This window comes from Crocuta crocuta, unplaced genomic scaffold, assembly GCF_008692635.1.
Source record: "Crocuta crocuta isolate KB4526 unplaced genomic scaffold, BGI_CrCroc_1.0 scaffold258, whole genome shotgun sequence".
Lineage (NCBI taxonomy): Eukaryota > Metazoa > Chordata > Mammalia > Carnivora > Hyaenidae > Crocuta > Crocuta crocuta.
Window position 1 is genome coordinate 5,887,002 of NW_027532842.1, and position 23,106 is coordinate 5,910,107.

Sequence of the window (23,106 nt, forward strand, 5' to 3'; positions counted from 1 at the left end):
CCTGACTCTGCACTCAGAGCCCCCTCTGTCTGGAACGTTTCTTCCTGGTGCCTGCATGACTCCTGCACTTTCTTCAAAGGGACTTCATGCACATGAGGCCTCCTCCTCCTCTCTACCAGGTCAGGCTGCATCCACGCACGCTGGCTGTGTTTTCTTCTTGGTTCTAGTCATTTCCAGCATTTTCTGTTTGCTAGTTTGTTTACAGCTCTCTGCTGCCCTAGACAGGAAACTTGCGGAGGGCAGGGACCTGGCCTCTCTCGATCAGGGCTGCGTCCGGCTCCTAGAGCGGCTCCTGGCCTGTAGCAGGTGCTTAGCCGAGGAAGGAATTCCCATAACCAGTTGGTGACGACACTTGGCTTCATGCAGGGAGTTCCATCCATAATCAATAGCACTGGAAGATAGAAACAAATTGATTTTGTCTACTGGCGCGATGTCCAGACCCTTGAAATGATTTCCTTCGGTTCATTAGATGACCTTTCTTATTCCGAACTGAAAAAGCTGAGTTTGTAAGTCAGTCCACGAAAATATTTGATACAGCATTTTGGATACCCCATATCTTTTACTCAAATGTATGTATTTCTAATTGCAAGTTTGCCATTAACCCATCTACATATTCCTTGTCTCGTAGAGAGGGTATATTTTTTTCTTATCTGCTTGTGCTTGTTGACTTCTTTGCACTCCTGGATTCTCTCCCTCCGCTTCCTCCTCTCCTTCCTGTCTCCGTACGTGGCATCTGAGCCCCGCGTGGAGCCCTGTTCTGCGCGGATCTGTTGATCATGGGATCGTGTGTTGTACCCATTGCCATATGGATTGCACAATGTGGCCGTCTTTGGGGGGTTACGTCCACCTGACTTCCTGGCATGCAGATACTGGTTTGTCCATAGTTCACTTCCTCGGTCCTCACGCTGAGGACGCTAGGAAAGCTGGCGGCACCATCAGAATGGTTGTCTGTAATCTTAGGCTTGAGCATGACGTTGTCTTCATTAGCAAAGCAAGTGAAGGCTGAATGCCTGCCGTTGTCCAGTTTATACGCCGCTGCTCTTGACTTTGAGTAGCGACAACAAGTTATTCATGATCTGATTGTCCTGAAGACTGACTTTTCTGTATCTAATGTATAAAAATTGTAGTGGAAGAGCAGACCACGTCAGAGACAAGGACTTGTTCTAACAGGATACGTAATCACAATTCTAGATGTTACTAAAAATGCCAACAGGATTTTTATTTTATTTTTTATATTTTTCCTTTTAATTTTTTTAATGCTTTATTTTAGAGAGAGAGAGAGAATGCAAGAGCGGGAGGTCAGAGAGAGAGGGAGACACAGAATCTGAAACAGGCTCCGGGCTGTCAGCACAGAGTCGACGCAAGGCTCAAACTCACAAACTGCGAAATCATGACCTGGGCTGAAGTTGTACTTAAACGACTGAGCCACCAAGGTGCCCCACCAACAGGACTTTTAGAGTAACAAAATGATAACTGCATTGGGGAAAATGAGCCGGGTAGAATATCAATATTCTAGAAAGGAAAGGTAACTTAGAAGTGGGAAGAAGCAAGGATTGGAAATTATAATTATTGAAACATCATGGCTTTGTACATCACCAGAGTGTTGGCGGGCACCCATAGAACACCTGCCTATCGTAAAGTGTAAGACCGTGATTATAAAGTATGGGCATAAGAGAATTACAGATTTAATAAATTATCTTATCGTAACAAGTTAACGTATAAGAGAAATGACTTAAATTGAGTAGATCATCGTTTATTCTTAGTGCATTCCTTGAAATACTAGTTGTATGAGCTGTTCCAGAGTGTTCCCAGTCTTGCTGGTCGGTGAGTCTGGAAATCTGGCACATTAATGTTGTGTCCCCTCTTGGAGGGTTTTAGTTTACTGGAGTCTGTGAGAAGCCCAGCCATGAAGAAACCTGTTTTACTTGGGTTTTCCCAAAACCATCAAGAACTTTCTTGTATGCAAAGGATGTAACAAACACAGTCTTCAGAATATATAATGGAGGGAAAATCCCAGGCTTAGGAGCAACAGAAGTTATAACACATCTTGAAATAAACTCAGCAATTCATAGCCTGCAGAAACGCGTGCGCTCGCTTTCTCTCGCTCGCTCTCTCTCAAACACACACACACACACACACACCACACCACACCACACCACACCACACCACACCACACCACATCGGAAGCATGAAACTATACTTAGATGGAGAAACATACTGTAGTCGTAGATAAGAAGAAAGCTCAACAAGGTTCTATATTGGTCTGTAAGCTTAATGCTATCCAGTCTGTAAAGAAGAGTTTTCTGTTGTTACTTAAAATAGTTTTGAAGTCGCAGACAATAAATGTTCCAGAACAGGCAGGAAAAATCTGGTGAGAAAACTACTAAAGAGAGATTTGTACCAGATAGGAAGACATATTATAAAAATTCTTTATTTAAAAGAGTATTATACTTACACCAGCATAATCAGTTAGATCAATGAAAGAAGAGAGAACTTCGGACAGTCGTGAACATATGTGACTGTATTTAGTGTATGATAGAAGTGTCATTTTGTATCAGCACGGAAAGGTTTCAGTAAATGATGTTTGGCCAGTGGATGACTATGTTGGGAAACAAATAGATCACTTAAAGACCTAAAGTTTCAAAAAGAAAAGAAATCGTAAAAGTACAGACACTCTTGCAATTCGAGAGGTCTGTCTCCTCATGATACCAAAGTCCGACCACAAAAGATTGATTTGATGATATAAAAACTGCACACTTAGGTATGCCATAACTTTTCTACATTCAAAGTCACAGTACACAATAGGCCAGATGTTACTTCCATGATAACAGGTTAGTATCTTTGCTATGTTCAGAGGCCTTACTAAAAAGACAAAAAAAAGTGAATCTCCTTATAGAAAATTGGGTAGAAGCAGCTTCTTTTTGTGAAGCTTTCCTTTCACAAAACAAGGACTAGAGACAGACGGCCATTGAACTGGAAACAGTGTGATATGTGTAACATTGTATCGATTAGCGGCTGCATGTGTGGCCGTGCAATTAGACAGCTTTGGTGGGATGTCGGCTCCTTGGCTCTCCAGGTCTTGTTTTCTCCTCGGGAAGAAAAGAATAAAATAGAACTTCATAGGATGATTATGAAGTTTCAATGACATAATGAAAGTAAAATGCGTTGGCAGTGACTTGGGCATAGTAATTATCCAAAGAATGAGACCCTTCCATCCTTCAAGGAAGACAGAACAGGGCGGCCATCACTTAACAGAGTTGAAACAGAGGAAGAATAGCATTTTAATGGTTTGGGATAATGGGCCTTCTCTAGCTAAGTGCCAAATTAATATTTATGGAGGACAACTTTTCAATCAGTTTCTTGGAATGTATCATGAGGAAACAAACCAGCATAAAGAGATTTATGTGGCAAGGAATTTCATCGTAGCATGGATTACAGAAGCCGGAAAAATGAAAATATTCTTAGTCCACGTGACCAAACATTACAGACGTCAAAAGCCACGGTTTTGGTGGCATTTAAAGACACATTCAGTGTTGTACAGTTTTACAAGAAGCAAGATACAAACGTCTATGTTAGTTGGCTCCTACCTCCTCTAAACAAGGAGATTAAATGCTGAAGGTGATTGGATAGAAGCCGAGGGAGGGTCTTGCGCTGTTGGTGTCCTGCACACGTCCTTTGCCGCCTAGACAGCGTCTTCATGGGACCGAGGACACTGCCTCTGCCTGTGCTGCTCAGGACGGGCACCCCGTGGGGTGTCCTGCTCAGCTCCCCCGGCCCAGCAGGCAGGGCGAGTGATGTTTCCGTGCGAGGAAGGAAGGGCCCTTTATGTCCATTCAGAAGCTCAGCAAACGTTTGTCAAGGACCTACTGTGAGCTGCGCGCTGTGCTAGTTTCTCCAACCTTATCTTAATTTCACGTCATCTTAAAAAAAATGAGTGGAGGGAAATCTAAGAACTTTACTAGTGGTTATCTTTGTTGAGATTGGTGATTGTGATTTTTTCCTACATTTCTATAGTAAAGCTGTTATACAGTGAACCTACATTATATAATAAGCTTACATTATACATTACATTTCTATCTCTGTTTATCAACCCCTGTTAACTTTTTTTTTTGTCTTATTAAGAGAAACAGAAAATACCTTGCTAGAAAAGATCAAGTGGACTGTATTTTAGGTTGACTGTTCAGGAAGGAAGATCACCAGGAAGTAGAGATAATGGGGATCTTTTAGGGGCTTGAGTGAAGCCCTTTACATTATTTAAGAAAGAAGCTAAGGGACTAAATTATTAATGTGGTCTATTGAATTTTCAGAATTTTGGAAGAACTTTAATTCTGTCCTTTCAAGGTATAGTGGGCAATAATCAGGAAGATAAATACACGCTTTCTACAGAGTCGGGGAAAGGCCAGGAGCGTAGATCAAATATTTGGATAACTTAATTCCAGGAAAAAAAAGAGCTAGAGGAATTACTATTGACAGAAAGAGGTGTTACACGTGAGGTTGGTTCCAAGTGTGCAGCAGGGTTAAAGAGGAAAGAAAACAATTCTCATTAGCCAAGAAACTCTGCTTCCGGCCCAGCATCAAAGAATTTAATGTTCTAAGTGGCTGCCGCTACCCTTTGGAAGAAAAACTGAAAACCTCAAGCAGGAGGCTTTTGAAAAATTGTCCAAGCGTACACTGTTTTATGCTTTTAATTATTGGGGTTTGGATGGAGTTGAAATAAGTATTGTGGTGGCGTTCACAGGCTCTATGACTCATGGAATAAGCTTGTACATGTAAAGCTAATCATAGCTCTTTTTCATGTTTGGCAGCACCTCTGCTGACTTTTTAAAACCTTGGTTGCGGCTATTTTTTGTTCTCTCTTTGCTTATTATACTTAAACATCCATAGAAAGCGTTTACAACCCAGTGCATGACTTTCCCTCACATGGCGCCCCACCCCTTTACAAAAATCCTGTGTTCTCCCAGCAGTTTTTTAAATCAAGTTTAAGTGGAAATCCCAAATGCTAGCAGAGGAGCCTAACTTGGTTGGTAGTGGAGGGCAGCCTTCAGAGATGTCACAGCAGAGAACAGGGTGATTGAGGAGGTGCTGGGTACATCATCTAAGGGCTTCTGACCTTGAGGAAGGTCATGCTGGAGGGCTGGAGGCAGGGTAAGGACAGCGCGGCAGACAGGGGTTCGAGCAGGCTGCCTTAGGGTAGTGGTAGTAGGGACGGGGCTGGCTTCGGTGACTGCCCCGTCTCTCATCCTCTTCCCCGTCACCAGCCAAATAAGCAGCTACCACTCAAGGAAAATGCTTATTAGCATATGCTAATAAGTGATGTGCAGTTAGTTGCCTACACGTCAGCAGTACTAGCATATGAGATACACTCTTGTCTCCTGATCCCCTGGTACATATTTACCAGTCATACTTACTTAGGAAGGAGTGGTGTTAGAGCCTCATCTCCCAGACATCAGGGACCGTGTTTTCTGCTGCTGAGTATTTGAAGAGCTCTGTGTACCAGTCCTGTTTCCATAGCACGCATCATTTTCTCTCACTTAGTACATGTATGAATTCAGTATTTGGGTTCCTTTGGTATCTCATGGGGAAGTAAATGATGACAAATTAGCTTAGAGCTAAAAAGGAAAAGATGTACTTCTAAGTAGAAAACATTACAGGAGAAAATTAATGAAAAGGTACCTTTTACTTTAGATATTACTTGAGATACTTTGTGTTCCATTGTTTCAGTTTCTTAGTGTTCTGATGAAATCATTATATCAAGGAAAGGTTGGGAAAATTAGGGCTTGTTTGTAAGTAAAGATGCATTTGATGATGATTAAACATGTTGCTTTCACTGGGTGGTGTTATGTAAGCAGTGAATCATGGGAATCTACCCCCCAAGCCAAGAGCACACCGTATGCGCTGTATATAGCCAACTTGACAATAAGTTATATTTTAAAAAATGCAAAAAAAAAAAAAAAGTAAAAATTTTGCTTTCTGCGGTGCATGCTAGTATGGATTCTGGAAATTGTGAGGGAACCTTCCGTCACAAGTCTGAAGCAAATGTAGCGCAAAGGGAGGAGCATGGTGGATGGGAACTGGTAAGTAAGGAACCTGTCTTTTAGTAGCGATGCGGGAGGGAAAGGTGAGGTTTCACATACTGCTGACAAGTCCATGGATCTTTCTGATGGTCTCTCTTTGAACTCCCTAAGCTCTTCATTTGTATCCTTGTTAGGACACTTGTTATGTCTTTAACCTTGTATTCATTCATTCAAAAAGTATTTGTTTCCTTCTGGGACCGCACCCTGTGGAACATACATATCTTTACCCACAAGGAGTTTATAGAGTATAGTTCTGTTAAATATACATGCTAGGGATATTATAGGTATATTATACAGGTTTACCTAGTTGCAGTTAGGTAGCATATGTATTTATTTGGTGAGTTGTTGCACAAAGTATGCAGCAAGTAATTTTTTGAACAAAAGACAGTGGACAGTCAAAAAGATGTCCATCTTTTCTAGAAAAAAGCAGCAAATAAATTGGCCTCATTGGATAATCGTCATTCCTTTGGTTCAGTTTAAGACTTATTGTACAGTTAGCATGACGTGTATGATACTAAATCACCCGTGGGAGAGCTTAAAAGCCCAGTCAGTCTGCTAGACGTTTAGACTGACTTCAAAGATGTTAAGTTCCTGGTTAAAACAAAAACTTTTTAATGTTTATTTTTGAGACNGGGCGTGGAGTTTGGTGAGTTCCTTATAGATTTTGGATTAACCCTTTATCTGATATGTCACTTGCAACTATCTTTTCCTATTCCGTTGGTTGCCCATTAGTTTTGTGGGTTGTTTCCTTGGCCGGGCAGAAGCTTTTTATCTTGATGAGGTCCCAATCGTTTATTTTTGCTCTTGATTCCCTTGCCTTTGGGGATGTGTCAAGTAAGAAGTTGCTGCGGTGGAGGTCAAGGAGGTTGTTTCCTGCTTTCTCCTCTAGGGTGTTGATTGTTTCCTGTCTCACGTTCAGGTCCTTTATCCATTTTGAGTTTATTTTTGTGCATGGTGTGAGAAAATGATCTAGTTTCATTCTTCTGCATGTTGCTGTCCAATTCTCCCAACACCATCTGTTAAAAAGGCTGTCTTTTTTCCATTGGATATTCTTTCCTGCTTTGTCAAAGATCAGTTGGCTGTATACTTTTGGGTCCATTTCTGAGTTCTCAATTCTGTTCCATTGGTCTATGTGTCTGTTTTTGTGCCAATACCATACTGTCTTGATGACGACAGCTTTGTAGTAGAGGCTAAAGTCTGGGATGGTGATACCTCCCGTTTTGGTTTTATTTTTCAGTATTACTTTGGCTATTCGGGGTCTTTTGTGGTTCCATACAAATTTTTGGATAGTTTGTTCTAGTTTTGAGAAGTATGCTGGTGCAATTTTGATTGGAATTGCATTGAATGTGTAGAGTGCTTTAGGTAGTAATGACATCTTAACTATATTTATTCTTCCTATCCATGAGCGTGGAATGTTTTTCCATTTCTTTGTGTCTTCTTCAGTTTCCTTCATAAGTTTTCTATAGTTTTCATCATACAGATCTCTTGTGTCTTTGGTTAGGTTTATTCCTAGTTATTTTATGTGTTTTATTTTGTGCAGTTGTGAATGGGATCAGTTTCTTGATTTCTCTTTCTCTTGCTTCATTGTTGGTGTACAAAAATCCAACTGATTTCTGTACGTTGATTTTGTACCCTGCAACTTTGCTGAATTCATGGATCAGTTCTAGTAGGCTCCTGGTGGAGTCTGTCGGGTTTTCTATGTAGAGTATCATGTCGTCTGCGGAAAGTGAGGGTTTGACTTCTTCTTTGCCATTTCTGGTGCCTTTTATTTCCTTGTGTTGTCTGATGGCTGATGCTAGGAATTCCAGCACTATGTTGAACAACGGTGGTGAGAGTGGACATCCCTGTCGTGTTCCTGATCTCAGGGGGAAAGCTCTCCGTTTTTCCGCGTTGAGGATGATGTTAGCTGAGGGCTTTTCATAGATGGTTTTATGATGTTTAAGTAAGTTCCTTCTGTCCCGACTTTCTGGAGGGTCTTTATGAAGAAGGGAAGCTGTATCTTGTCAAATGCTTTTTCTGCATCTATCAACAGGATCATATAGTTTTTATCTTTTCTTTTGTTGATGAGATGTATTACATTGATTGATTTGCGAATATTGAACCAGCCCTATAACCCAGGAATGAATCCCACTTGATCATGGTGGATAATTCTTTTTATGTGCTGTTGAATTGGATTTGCAAGTATCTTGTTGAGGATTTTTACATCAGTATTCATCAGGGATATTGGCCTGTAGTTCTCTTTTTTTGCTGGATCTCTGTCTGGCTTGGGAATCAAAGTGATGCTGGCTTCATAGAATGAGTCTGGAAGTTTTCCTTCGATTTCTATTTTGTGGAATAGCTTGAGAAGAATGGGTATTAATTCTGTTTTAAATGTCTGGTAGAATTCCCCAGGGAAGCCATCTGGGCTAGGACTCTTATTTGTTGGGAGATTTTTGATAACTGATTCTATTTCTTCACTAGTTATGGGTCTGTTCAGATTTTCTATCTCTTCCAGTGTGAATTTTGGTAGTAAGTGTGTGTTTAGGAATTTGTCCATTTCTTCTAAGTTGTCCAATTTGTTGGCATATAATTTTTCATAGTATTCCCTGATAATTGCTTGTATTTCTGAGGGGTTGGTTGTGACAAGTCCATTTTCATTCATGATTCTGTCTGTCTCTCTTTTCTTTTTGAGAAGCCTCGCGAGAGGTTTGTCAGTTTTGTTTATTTTTTCAAAAAACCAACTCCTGGTTTCATTGATCTGTTCAACTGTTTTCTTGGATTCTATATTGTTTATTTCTGCCCTGATTTTTATTATTTCTCTTCTCCTACTGTGTTTGGGGTGCTCCTGTTGTTCTCCCTCTAGTTCCTTTAGGTGCGCTGTTAGATTTTGTACTTGTACTTTTTCTAATTTCTTGAAATAGGCCTGGAGTGCATTGTAGTTTCCTTTTAGGACTGCCTTTGCCGCATCCCATGGAGTTTGAATTGTTGTATTTTCATTTTCATTTGTTTCCATATATTTTTTAATTTCTTCTCTAATTCCCTGATTGGCCCATTTGTTCCTTAGTAGGGTGTTGTTTTCCAGACTTCTTCCTGTGATTGACTTAAAGTTTCATAGCATTGGGATTTGAAAGTGTGCAAGGTATGATGATCTCAGTTCTTTTATATTTATTGAGAGCTGCTTTATGTCCCAGTATGTGATCTATCTTGGAGAATGTGCCATGTGCACTTGAGAAGAAAGTGAATTCCATGGCCTCAGGATGTAGAGTTCTAAATATATCTGTTAAATCCATCTGGTCCAATGTGTCGTTCAAGTCCATTGTTTCTTTAATGATTTTCTGTGCAGTTGCTATATCCGTTGCTGTAGGTGGAGCATTAAAGTCCCCTATTAGCACATTCTTGTCCATAAGATTGTTTGTGTTTGTGATTAATTGTTTTATGTATGTGTGCTTCTGTATTCTATGTGTAGACATTTATAATTGTTAGTTCTTCCTGATGGATAGACCCTGTAATTATTCTATAATGCCCTTCTTCATCCCTTGTTACTGCCTTTACTTTAAAGTCCAGTTTGTCTGATCTAAGTATAGCTACTCCAGCTTTGTTTTGACTTCCAGTAGCATGATAGATATTTCTCCATCCTCTTACTTTCCATCTGAAGGTGTCCTCAGGTCTAGAGTGAGTTTCTTGTAGGCCGTAAGTAGATGGATTTTGTTTTTTTATCCATTCTGCTACCCGGTGTCTTTTGATTGGGGCATTTAGTCCATTTATTTTCAGTGTTATTATTGAAAAATATGGGTTTAGGGTCATCGTGTCCTTTGTGGGATTCATGGTTGTGGTGGTGTCTCTGGCACTTTGTGTTCCTTGCAACATTTCCCTCATGTAGTCCCCCTCAGGATTTCTTGTAGGGCTGGTTTAGTTGTGATGAATTCTTTCAATTTTTGTTTCTTTGGGAAGACTTTTATCTCTCCTTCTATTCTGAATGACAGGCTTGCTGGATAGAAGATTCTTGGCTGCATATTTTTCCTGTTCATCACATTGAAGATCTCCTGCCATTTCTTTCTGGCCTGCCAAGTTTCAGTAGGTAGGTCTGTCACCACTCTGATAGGTTTCCCTTTGTATGTTAGGGCCCTTTTCTCCCTAGCTGCTTTCAGAATTCTTTCCTTCTTATATTTTGCCAGTTTCACTATGAGATGTTGTGCAGAAGATTGATTCATGTTATGTCTGAGGGGAGTTCTCTGTGCCTCTTGGATTTCAGTGTCTGCTTCCTTCCCCAGGTTGGGGAAGTTCCCTTTTATAATTTGTTCAAGGACTCCTTCAGCGCCTTTCCCTCTCTCTTCCTCTTTTGGAATTCCTATGATATGGATATTGTTCTGTTTGATTGTATCGCTCAGCTCTTGAATTCTCCGTATGTGTTCCTGGATCAGTTTCTCTCTCTTTTTCTCAGCTTCCTCTTGTTCTATAATTGTGTCTTCTAATTCACCTATTCTCCTCTCTGCCTCTTCAATCCGTGCATTGGACACCTCCATTTTATTATGCATCTCATTTATAGCATTATTTAATTCATCACACTATTTTTTAGCTCCAAAGTCTTTGTAGCAGTAGTTTCTCTGATGTATTCCATGCCTTTTTCAAGCCCAGCAATTTATTTTATGACTGTCGTTCTAAATTCTTGTTCAGTTATGTTGCTTATATCTGTTTTGAGCAGTTCTTCAGCTGTCATCTCTTCCTGGAATTTTGTTGGAGGAGAATTCTTCTGTTTCATCATTTTGGCTAGCTTTCTGTCTCTTGTTAGTTTTAAAAGCTTGTTATGCACTCTGCACCTGCGAGTACTGCTATATTAAAGAAGGCTCTTTGACTATCCAAGGCTTATTCATTTAGGAAGTGTTCTTTGAGTGGTGTCTCTCGGTCTCTCTTGTTGAGACTTTGGTTATTTTATTTCCCTACTCGTAGTGGTATTTGGGACTCTCCACCATGTGTACTTTGGCTTGTTTCTTGAGGTAGCCCTGGAAAAGAAAACAGACAAACACCCAGGGAACAAAGGGACACAAATGCACAAATTCAACAAACGCACAAACCAAAAGGGAAAAAGAAAAACGGGTAAAAAAAACAAAAGAAAACAAAAAAAACAAAAAAAGAGAAAGGAAGGAAAACAAATAATAAAAAGAAAAGATAAAAGATAAGAAAAAAGAAAAAAACCCAAAAGAAAAAGGACAGTCTAAAAGCATCAAACCAGAATTCCCAGCTACAAATAAAGAGCCGGGAATATGCAGTGCTGATGGAAGAGCATGTACAAAGAGAGAAATGACAGGGTGAGGAGGAAGTGAAATTGGAAGAGAAATGACCAGACAGAGAGACTAAGAGGCTTAACTGAGAGAATGAGGAGAATATGGTAAGAGGTGAGGAGAAAGAAACGAAGATAATGTTACTTAGAGAAATTACATAGTCTGATTAAGTCAGAGAGAGAAAGGTAGCCGTGGAGGAGTAGAATATACATCTAGAGAATGGATTAAATGTGACTGTTTAAGCAAACCAGTGACCAGAGTGCCCTGTCCAGCAGAGGGGAGGGATACGAATGAGACAAGGGAAAATATATCTGAATAGAAAGAATTGATCTAGAATAAATCACGGCAGTGCATCCATGTTGGTCTTGCCCCAGGCTGTGGTAAAAACAAAAACAAAACACCAGCTCCCTAGCTGGAATGGGCGTGGGTTGGTATAGGCGGGTCTTAGCCTCAACTGCACCCCAAGGTGGGGGGGGCTTGTTCCTGAGGTCCCACCTTGGTGGTTGTGGGGAGAAAGATGGCAGTGCCCCAGTCCCTTCTCCAACCAAGCATTGTAACTCACTCTTTTGGGTCCGATCTCCCTGTGCCGCGGGTGTAGCCGAGGTGGGCCGGGCTCTGTGTTCCAAGCCAGGCCTCGCTTCCAGGTCTTAGTCCGCTGCCCCAGTGATACCGCCTGACCTGAAATAGAAACCCGCAGGCCAAGTCCCTCCGACCAGTTTCAAGCCGCCGCCTCCCCACTGGGGACCGAGCGGAGCCAGAAGAGCAGCAGAGCGGCTTCGGGGGCGCCGCTTCCCCTCCGGGGGGAGCTGGCGAGCAGAGGAGCGGTTTCTCCCTGCTTCGTGGGACCAGTGTGTCCAGCCCAAGGTCAGCGCGCAGCTGGAAACCGGATCCCTGTGTCCCCAGCCGAGGTTTTCTCTTCTCCAGGGACAGGGACAGTGTCTTGAGCAGTTTCAGCCACTCTTTCTTTTCCCCTTGACTCCCCGCAGAGGGGGCTCCCTTCCCTGCCTCCGTCCTGCTCGGTGTCTCCCTCCCCTGCCTCCGTCCAGGCCTGTTTTTATCTTCCCCAGTTCGCACTCACGCCATATGTTTTCTCAGTGGACTCTGTCTCCTTTTGCTCCCAGACTCCTGGTCTGTAAGGGTTCCTGTGGCTTCAGGCCTTCTCCGTGTGAGCGATGGGGGCGAGTGAGGTGTATGGGCTCCCTGTTTCTCCGCCATCTTCCAAGAGCTCAGGCTCCTAGTTTTAAACAAAGTGTGTGTGTGTGTGTGTGTGTGTGTGTGTTGATACATCTGACTTTTGGGGAGTATGGTTGAAAAGTCCAATTTATTTAACACAAAAGTGATTTTGTTAATAATAATTGTTACCATTATAATCTGGGTTATAATGTTTTGTTTATAGGCGCGTGGCCGAACTGTTTATGTTTGATTTTGAAATCAGCGGAATCCATCTCGACAAAGAGAAGGTATTTCCTCTCTGTTTTTGGTTTCCTCTTGTTTTACTAATGTTTAGTTGGTTTCTTTATTGCTGTCGTCCATGTGCTTTGCTTAAATTCATAGATCGTAACAATTCTTAGGTTGTTTGTGTCCTTAGATGCTTCTCTTAGTTGCATTTGGATGTAGTGCTCTCGGGAAGGTTGTCTACCACCCATGGTCATTTGGAATTAAGAACTTGCCTGAGACAGTTGGGGTATGTTAGGCGTTGTGCATCTTAGATGGGCAGTGTCGGGAAAGAGAGGCTGGTGGGCAGGAGAGCTGAGCTGTGTCTGCAAAGCTCTTCTCAATTCCCCTGAAACTTTGTATTCATCTCAACTCCGACTTTAATTCCTTCATCCACATGGCGCTTACCTTTACCCGCCTTTTCTTGAAAAGGTTCCCATTGCGTTGTCTGTCTACATTACAGGCTTCTCAAGGACCAAGTCCATGGGGTCCTGTTTTTTCCAGCTTTGGCCTCAGCAGATATTGAAAGACTGTGTAATGAGTCATAATAATGCTAGATCGTACTAATCAAGCTTGGTATTCAGAAGGAAGATTGTGGAGAGGAGTCTTGTTACTAGTAGAGAAGTTAGGGGAATAATTTTTTATGTAACCTTCAGGAACGATGTTTTTGAAACTTTACTCAACAATCTTAGATAGGTGTCCAGTCAAGGTCAGTTTTGTCGGCATTGAACTTGCATTCACGAGCATTAAACGTGCCAGCTAGGTAAGCCTGCCGACTTTCTCTCTCATAATTTCCGTCTGTTCTCAAAGGTGCTCCTCTAAGACAGATAAGAGGAGACATGTTACACTTTTTAAAGGAGAGATCTTGAAAGAAACCCACCTACATAATGTTCAGATTATAAAGGCCTGTATGTGTTTTCTGTATTTTTCCCAGGTTATTTCTATTTAACTGTAAAGGTCTCATAGGAATATGCTTTAAAAGTTTAAAGTTAATATTTTTTAGCAATCATTAGATAAGTAGCACAACAATTTCACAGAATTCTTAGAGGCCAGAGTATTCAATCTTTAATGATCCAGAATGACTAGATGCTATGCCTAGAAAACTGGTTGGGCCAGGAAGTAAACCCAATTTTTAATTTCCTGAGGACTTTGACCGGTGGCAGATTCTCTGAAATAATTTCATCGCTTTATTTTTTCATAGTCAAAGCTTTGTGGGACACTGTGGAATTGTAGTCATTTCCCTTTTGGTTATTCCAATGATGACCATCAGGTGGCGATAAATGGCCGTGGTAGAAACAAAATAGGCCGCAGGAAATCTGGACTAATAAAGACCTTGAAGTCTCTGAAAACTAAATTTTCCCATGAAGTTTGAATTTTCTCTGTTGTAGAATTTTTGGTTATTACTATATACTTAGTTTCCCCCCAGCATTTGATCAAGTGTACGCTGGCATCTTAACTCTCTTTAGAAAAATGTTAGTGCTGCTTACCAGTTTGAGGGTCGTAGGCTGTCATGGGCACAGGTCCCGACACGCATCTAGTTTTCCAGTAACAACGGCTGCAAACTCACCCTTGTCCCCCAGCAGACGGGACTGACCCCGGGGACTGCAGTTAGGCTTCATTCAAGACCTCTGTGTCACCCCCTGTGCTGATACAAGTTTCTTAGGGGATTGTGTGTCCTGAAGATGTGACTGCAAGAAAGGACCCACGTAGGCGTTGCCCACACCGTCCACATCGCTGTCGGGCTCCGTGGGCGGACGGGCGCCAGGCGCGGAGCCGGAAGTGGCCGTCCTGCNAGAACTGCTAACGTGGGGCCCCCGGGACGGCCGTCCCGCTCTGGTGAGCGCTTCTAGTAACTCCTTCCCTTTCCCTCTACCTTTTTGTCTACTCTCCTAAGATTGAGGATGTTTTCAAATATGCCCTTCAAATACTTTCTCTTTTTAGCCTACAAATACTTACAAGTATATTGACTAGATTGAACTATTTCCTATTCTTCGATTCACTTAACTGAGAGGTTTTTTTGGGGGGGGGGAATAGGGATTCTGTACCTCCCAGTGTTGTTAATTCCAAAGATTATATAACCTAGAGTTAACAGAACTCTAGAATGTGTGCCACTATTAAGCATAGAGACACTATAATGATAATAATAGGATAATCTTTTTGTTAGGATATCAAATATCTATCAAAAATAGAATTAGCCTATTGTTTGTAGTATATTATTATATATTATGTATGTATGGCATAAACAGTGTACTCAATGTTCATTTTATTTCATATTTTTAGTTTTTTATTCAATTTGTTGCTTTACCATCTTTACAGGTGGTCTTTTAAGTCAGTTGGGAAATATTACTTTAAATGCCTTTCAGTAACTTTCACTCCCTCTGCATTTAGCGTAAGAGAGCGGTGGACCTGAATGTGAAAATCTTGGATCTGAGCAATGCATTTCTCATGGGGACCCACTTTCCCAACAAGGTTGAGAAGCGTCTTTTACCAGAGCACATCCATCAAAATTTCACCGTCAGCGGGAATCACGTGATCATCGATGGCCTACACGCCGAGGCTCCGGATGACTTGGTACGTGCACCTTCTCACGTCACAGTCCAGGGTTCATCTGTGTGCTGCTACCATCTTAAGCCAAAATTCGGTGATACTGTGGTCCTGCCTTTAGAACACTTGAGTGTTACAAAGCCCTAATATTGGACTGTGGGAGTATTAATTCTGTAAATGCTTTGAATGATGAGAACGGTTTAATCATTCATGTCTCATGAAGCACTCCTCATTTTTCAAGTACAGTAGATACCAATTACATTCTAGACTACTCAGATTCTTCCCCTGGTTAACGGTGCTTTATGACACATGCGTTGGGTAAAATTGTGTCCCCCTCTGACCCCGTGACAGAGAACTCCAGTCAAGTATGCATTTATATCCCATACTAGTTTATGAACCTAAAAGCTGTATTCACCCTGTGTAAACCCTTGTTAATTATTATTTTTTTATGTTTCTTTATTTTTAGAGAGAGAGTGTGCATGTAAGTGGGGGAGGGGCAGAGAGGAGGAGACACAGAATCCAAAGCAGGCTCCCAGCTCCGAAGTATCAGCACAGAGCCCACGTGGGGCTCGAACTCATGAGCTGTGAGATCATGACCTGAGCCGAAGTCAGACGCTTAACCGACTGAGCCACCCAGGCGCTCCACCCCTTCCTTTAATTTTAAAGGAATGATCACCTGTCGAGCAGAGGGGTGAGAGGTAGCCTGTGTTATGATTGCGTGGGCCTTTGTGTCAGGGTACTCACTATACCTTGTACCATTTATGTTTTAAACAGGTGCGAGAAGCCGCCTATAAGATTTTTCTTTATCCCAATGCTGGTCAGTTGAAATGTTTGGAAGAACTGCTCAGCAGCAGAGACCTTCTGGCAAAGTTAGTAGGGTACCCCACGTACTCCCACCGAGCCCTCCAGGGAACCATAGCCAAAAATCCAGGTAAGCTTGTCACCCAGCTTTTTGAAACAGGATTTTTGCAAAACGGAACTTCTGATTTTCAGTAGCTATAAGTCCGTGTTCTCTTTTTGGTATACTCAGAGACCCATTTATTGGGATTTTCTACATCTTTAGATAGACTTGACTTTTAGATAGAGCCAGTGATCTGGCTCTGATCTCTCCAGCCGAGGTCAACTATTTCTTGTGCGTGTTGAGAGTTAAGTCATCCTTAAATTTTCACTGATGCTAATTTAAATTCTGTTCATTTTAAAGCAGCTGGTTTGTGTTCACCTGCACGTGGGCAGGAGTGGGATTAGGAGGGAAGATCAGTGTATCTGGTGAAGACACGTGGAATACAGGCTCGGGCTCTCGAAGCACCTGGTTACCGGAACCTCCTTTTCAGAGAGATGGGCACGGGTCTGGGAGGCGGGGAAGGAACATGCTGGGGTGCGAGAGTCTTGCCTTGTGCTCTGTTGAGCCCGTCATGATTTACGATGTGTACAGGAAAACACTGCCGTGGTGATACTGCAGGCGCACACAGTAGGGTCTGTCAAATTGCAGTGACGGTTCAGACACCGAGTCGGGAGCTGGGTGGTTGTGACGCTGGAACTGTTCAGATTCAAGACGCCTGCCAGAGCTGGGCCCTGCGAGACTTGCTGCTGGGTTGGGAGGGGGGAGGACGCGGTGCGCTGGCTCCCCTGGGTCTCTGGGTGTGCCTCTGGGGGGCCGCGCCGCTCACGGGAGAGGGAGCGCTGGAGACGACCCGCGTGGGCGGAAGACGACATTGTTCGTCCCGTTCTGTCTTGCTTCCTTCCACGTGAATCCCTTCTCTCTCTAGGATGTTGCTGTCTTTTCCAGAGTCGTCTTAAAAACGGCCTTTCTTTTGTAAACAACCACTGCCCCTGACCCATCATGGCCCCCTGCGAAGCCACGGGCACGTCCCCACTCACCCCTTTGCTCGTGTGCCTCCCTGCGTGGGCAGCAGCTCCCCCGGCCCATCTGTCTGCTCCAGTCCTATATGGTGTTTCAGTGCTCAGCCCCAAACCCAGCGCTTTCACGCCTTTTCAGAGACGCCCTTGCTCTGAACCCTTCAAGTGCGTACAACCTGTTTCACCCCACGTAGCTCCTAAATAGGTCGTATGACATTTTGTATGTTTTTTTGTGGTCACTGTTGTCACCAGAGTGTTAGGATATTTTATTATTGTTGTTATTTATGTGCAGCAGACCCTTGAACAATGCAGGGGTGCTGACACCCCCCACCCTGCAGAGTCGAAAATCCACATGTAACTTTTGACCCCCCACACCTTACTGACTGACAGCCCGCTGTTGACGGGGAGCCTCACCGACGACACATGGTTGCTCCTCCCGTATTTGGTGTGTTATATGTGTTAGGTGCTGTGTTCCAGTAAAGTCAGCTTGAGAAGAGCCGTTGGCAAGAAAACCCTCAGATAAGCACATGATAGGGCTGCACTGTATGGGTTGACAAATACCCGCACGGTTCAAACCTGACAAATACCCGCACGGTTCAAACCTGCGTTGTTCAAGGGGCAGCCGTAACAATAGTATGATGCTTACTCGGGGCCCGTATTCAATGCCTCCGCAGCCCTGACAGGATAGGGTAACCCAGGGTGAGTTACTGTGCCAGAAAGTGGCTGGGCTGAATCCTGAACCCACACTCTGGGCTCACGGTCTTCGTGGGCTGTCTGAGTCCAAATAGATGCACCAGTGACATTGTCCTCTGCTGTCAGCCATTGATTGTACCAGTATTCACTGAGTGCCCACGACACGTCAGCCTCAGAAATAAATCCGTGTGCCACACAGATGTAAATGCCTGCTCTTGTGCAGTTTGTATTTCTGTCGGGGAGATAAGGACGATGTACAGAGGTAAAGAACACCGTAGGCTGTTGGTTAATAGAAGCTGTGGGGAGAACTGAACAGGGAAGAAGGGGATAAGGAATGTGAGCGTGTGGGGAGATGTTGGATTTTACACCGAGTGGCCGGGAGGGGGTCGCTGGGGTGGGGCACGTGAGAGTAGATGAGAAGGAGGTGCAGGAATGAGCTGTGGCTGTCTAGGGGAAGAACGTTCCAGATGGAGGCACTGCGGGTGCAGAGGACCCTAGGCTGGACACGTGTGACGAGAAGCAAAAAGAGCCACGTGGCGACTGGAGTGAGTGAGGGGAGCGGGAAGAGGGGAGGCAGATGTGAGGGGAGCTGTGTTCAGCTGGGCTTTTCCCCCAGGGAAGTCGCTGGGGGGCTCTGAGCCGAGAAGGAAGGTGATCGAGTCCTGCTGACACGGAGCCAGGCCGCAGAGAGGCAAGGCTGTTTTGCAGTCATCGTGACGAGAAGGGTGGCGGCTTGACCAGAGTGCTGGCCGTGGGGTCACAGGGTGTGTCAGATCTAGAAACACAGGGGAACCAGGGCTTTTAACCTGATCAACTGAAAAGACCTAGTGAGTTACCATTAACTCAGAGGGAGGGGGTGGAGGCTTGTTTTGGTTCCAGTTAAGTTGAGATGCCAGTTGGTGGTCACATGGTGATGGAGGTGGGCAGGAGTTGAGGAGAGGAAAGATAAATTAGGGTCCGTATTTTAAGTCTTGAGATTGTATGAGATGTCCAAGGGAGTGAGTGCAGGAAGAACAGAAGTCCAGGGGCCGAGCTCTGGGGCCCTCCAAGTTTGAGACGGCAGAGATGTGAGGAAAGGCCGCCAAGAGGAGCATCCATGAAAGAGGGGGAACGTGAACAGAGGGGGTGGTCCTAGAAGCCACTCGAAGAAGTGTCCTGGGGGGTGGGGGCAGTGAGCAGCTGACTCAAATGCTGAGGACAGGTGAAGTCTGAAGGTGGAGGCCTGACCGCGAGGGTGAGCAGTGTGGACCAGAGGTCACCACACCTGCAGGAGCTAATGCCGGTGTCGTAACCAGCTCGTCAGGTGCTCAGTATGGTCAGACTTGGGAGTTTGGGCTACTGTGCACAGAGCCACGTAGGATGTGACTCTGTGTCCGTAAGGACTTTAAAATGTAGCTGGGGAGCTCAGTGATGTAAATATAAAGATAAACAGTAATACAGGTCGGGGTCTTTTCAGTGGCAAATGCGTGGTAAGTGTAGACAAAACACACTAGAAGGTGTTAGCAGTTCGGGGAGTTTGTCAGCCTCGTATGTCGTTGAGGGTTTCGTGAGGGACGTGAACCTGGAAGTCGGTGGTGAAGGGAAGGTGAGCTTGGGGCAGAGAGAAGGGGTCGGACGGGATGTAAACAGGTTAAGGTGAGCATTCGTATGACGGGTGAATTAGGAAAGGATTCTCCAGTGAGGCGTTTCTTTGTTTTCAGGGGTTCTCAGACTCATCCTTGTTAATACGACAGTTTTCCAGGAAGATGAAGTGAGGTAGATCTTTCACANGGTGGTCACATGGTGATGGAGGTGGGCAGGAGTTGAGGAGAGGAAAGATAAATTAGGGTCCGTATTTTAAGTCTTGAGATTGTATGAGATGTCCAAGGGAGTGAGTGCAGGAAGAACAGAAGTCCAGGGGCCGAGCTCTGGGGCCCTCCAAGTTTGAGACGGCAGAGATGTGAGGAAAGGCCGCCAAGAGGAGCATCCATGAAAGAGGGGGAACGTGAACAGAGGGGGTGGTCCTAGAAGCCACTCGAGGAAGTGTCCTGGAGGGGGGGCAGTGAGCAGCTGACTCAAATGCTGAGGACAGGTGAAGTCTGAAGGTGGAGGCCTGACCGCGAGGGTGAGCAGTGTGGACCAGAGGTCACCACACCTGCAGGAGCTAATGCCGGTGTCGTAACCAGCTCGTCAGGTGCTCAGTATGGTCGGACTTGGGAGTTTGGGCTACTGTGCACAGAGCCACGTAGGATGTGACTCTGTGTCCGTAAGGACTTTAAAATGTAGCTGGGGAGCTCAGTGATGTAAATATAAAGATAAACAGTAATACAGGTCGGGGTCTTTTCAGTGGCAAATGCGTGGTAAGTGTAGACAAAACACACTAGAAGGTGTTAGCAGTTCGGGGAGTTTGTCAGCCGCGTATGTCGTTGAGGGTTTCGTGAGGGACGTGAACCTGGAAGTCGGTGGTGAAGGGAAGGTGAGCTTGGGGCAGAGAGAAGGGGTCGGACGGGATGTAAACAGGTTAAGGTGAGCATTCGTATGACGGGTGAATTAGGAAAGGATTCTCCAGTGAGGCGTTTCTTTGTTTTCAGGGGTTCTCAGACTCATCCTTGTTAATACGACAGTTTTCCAGGAAGATGAAGTGAGGTAGATCTTTCACACGTAAGATAGCGAAAATGGGTGAAAGTGAGTAAAAATCTTATTTAGAAAAAGCATGCACAGGAGTTGCTCGAACATCCTTCTCTCAGGCAGCTGGTACGATATCCTGAAATACGATTTCCTTTTTAATGAAATCATGGTGTTTTTTTTCCTAAAAGGCCTCATTCCATTTAATCCGGCACATGAGGTACCGTTTTCAAGATTTGCTGTTTACAAGCTTGTTAAGTATCCAGAGTGGCAGGAAGTCCCACGGCTTCTTGGTTGAGGTTAACCTCTGCTCTTGTCCAGGCTTTCCTTGTACTCAGAGAGGAGATAAATGGGAGACGACGGGAAACCTGAAACCATGCACAGGATCATCTGGGAAATACAGAAACACTGTTAGTGGCAAACTCTAAAATGCATGTGAAAGCTCTACACATACCTCAGTGGCAAAAAGTGGCAAATTGAAAAGTATATGTGAAGAATTCTCTGTCGTGGGAAATAATGCTAGTGGCCCTATGTTGCCTGTAGGAGTTTGTCATCTAGAATGACCATGGACGAAGTCTTTAAGTAATTAAAAAAAAAAAAAAAACTCCTAGCAGAGCTTAAATTTCTAATCTTCTGATTTTATTTTCTTTTGGTATTGATCTTGAATAGATTATTCGGCAGCTATATATAAAAAATAAAAATGGTTATCCAGAAAAGGATTGATTTATAATCTAATTTTCAGTGACTTATGCTTCTAAATTATACTGATTTTTATGAACAAATCAGAGTCTAGCTATTTTTTTGAAACTCAGGAAACATTAAGCAGGTCTAAGGAACTTATTTTTTCTCTTATACATGTGAGTAGATAGAAACATAAACAAAGGGTTTGAATCATTACTATGTTCGTTAAGTTTGTTTTCTGATAAAATGATCACCATCATTTGGAAATATTTATTAGATGCCTAGGATATGTTAGCAATCTTGGCATCCTTTGAAAATGATCACTTTAAGAGCATTATAGTGTATGGGTTATGACCATTACATTCTAATTTTAATAGTATTTAATCATTGTATTTTATGTAATTAAAGAAATTATTTTTGGATTTCATTTTAGAGACTGTCATGCAGTTCCTTGAGAAGCTATCAGACAAACTTTCTGAAAGGTTAGTTTTTATTCTGCTTTTTAGATGTGTATCATGTTGTTTTGTTTGTTTTAGTTTTTTTAATTCATTTTATTCATTTTTGAGAGAGAGAGACAAGGCGTGAGTGGGGGAGGGGCAGAGAGGAGGAGATGCAGAATCTGAAGCAGGCTCCAGGCTCTGAGCTGTCAGCACAGAGCCCGATGCGGGGCTCAAACCCATGAACTCTGAGATCATGACCTGAGCCGAAATTGGATGCTTAACTGGCTGAGCCACTCAGGCGTGCCCATGTAGTGGTGGTTTTTTTTTTTTTATTTGTTTAAGAAGACTTGATGTATAAAACATTTGGAGGTGACCTATTAAGAATGTAAGTGTGGGAATATTGGGTCAGGTCTCTGGCTGAGTCACAAGATTGGATTAACAATGAGGAAGACTTCGGAAGCACATAGCTGTCTCCCCAGGTGACAGTGGTGAAAACTTCGGCGGTCCCCTCTGATTCCCAGTACATTGTCTTAGGAACCCATCACTGATGTGCAACTAAAAATGTGTTCCACGTGTTTGGAACTGTATATTTTCAACTCCTGCCACGAATTTTATAGGCTCATAAAGCCGTGTTTCTCTTCTTTCGGCCTCCGTGTACTTGGCTCATGGATGTGGTAACATGGTCTGTGGTTTTGATCTCATCAGTGATCTGCCTCCACATTTGAGTTCCTTTGTCGTGTTCTCGCCTTCCCTTCTTGATCGTGTCGCTGGTCCTTTGCTGGAGCTTCTCTCATGCTTTGCTGAGAGGCTGCACTCCACCAGCCTCCAGACACTGAGGTTCCATAAGGAGGCTCATCTCAGTTGTCTCCCATTGCTGTCTAGAGTTTCGGCGGCCTTTTCGACCACCAACATGTCCAGCATATCTAAGATTTCCATTTTCTGTTACTATAAACTCATGCCCCTGCACCCAGTCCTCTGTCATTTGGATTATATTTTACATTCTAAAATTTTCTTTTAATCTCGTGAATCCCTGTGCCTTTGATAGAATGGAAAGGAAGTATGTATTATGCAGTTAGTTGAGAATTTACTCTGCTTTATTAGTAAAGTGTTAGTATACTTTCTTCCCTTGTAAGGAGCTATAGATTGTATTTTGAGCAACCATACCTTCAGATTTTTATGAATATATATAGATGTTAATTCTAACAGGAACTTCATATTCTATATATTTAAGCACATATTTGAATATTGCCCAGCTAGGGCTTTTCTCTGGGGAAAAATTATGAATGGAAATCTTCAATTGTTTTTTTGCAGAAAGTAGTTTGTCAGTCTCTCCTTTTTAACGTGTAGCAGAAAGCAGTTATTTAAAGTTTGCTGGTTAGTACTCTGCATGTTTGTGTAACATTGCTCATTTACCCAAGCTTTAATACCATCAAGACCTTTACTACCTGCTAGGACGTTGTTAAGGTAGAAACTAGAGTAATTTACTAATGATATATTGACGTCCCTTCTAACACAGGTAAA

The 23,106-nt window shown here is 43.3% G+C and overlaps 1 protein-coding gene across 1 annotated transcript in view; it reads left to right on the forward strand.

Annotated features, from left to right (window-relative positions):
• Window positions 1–23,106, forward strand: part of MIPEP (mitochondrial intermediate peptidase) — a 160,335-nt gene that overhangs the window by 8,040 nt on the left and 129,189 nt on the right. Inside the window, exons 5-8 of the mRNA XM_077745425.1 lie at window positions 12,729–12,792; window positions 15,155–15,337; window positions 16,085–16,241; window positions 21,579–21,627. Of these exons, the coding sequence (XP_077601551.1) occupies window positions 12,729–12,792; window positions 15,155–15,337; window positions 16,085–16,241; window positions 21,579–21,627 (453 nt within the window). The remainder of the gene's footprint in view (window positions 1–12,728; window positions 12,793–15,154; window positions 15,338–16,084; window positions 16,242–21,578; window positions 21,628–23,106) is intronic.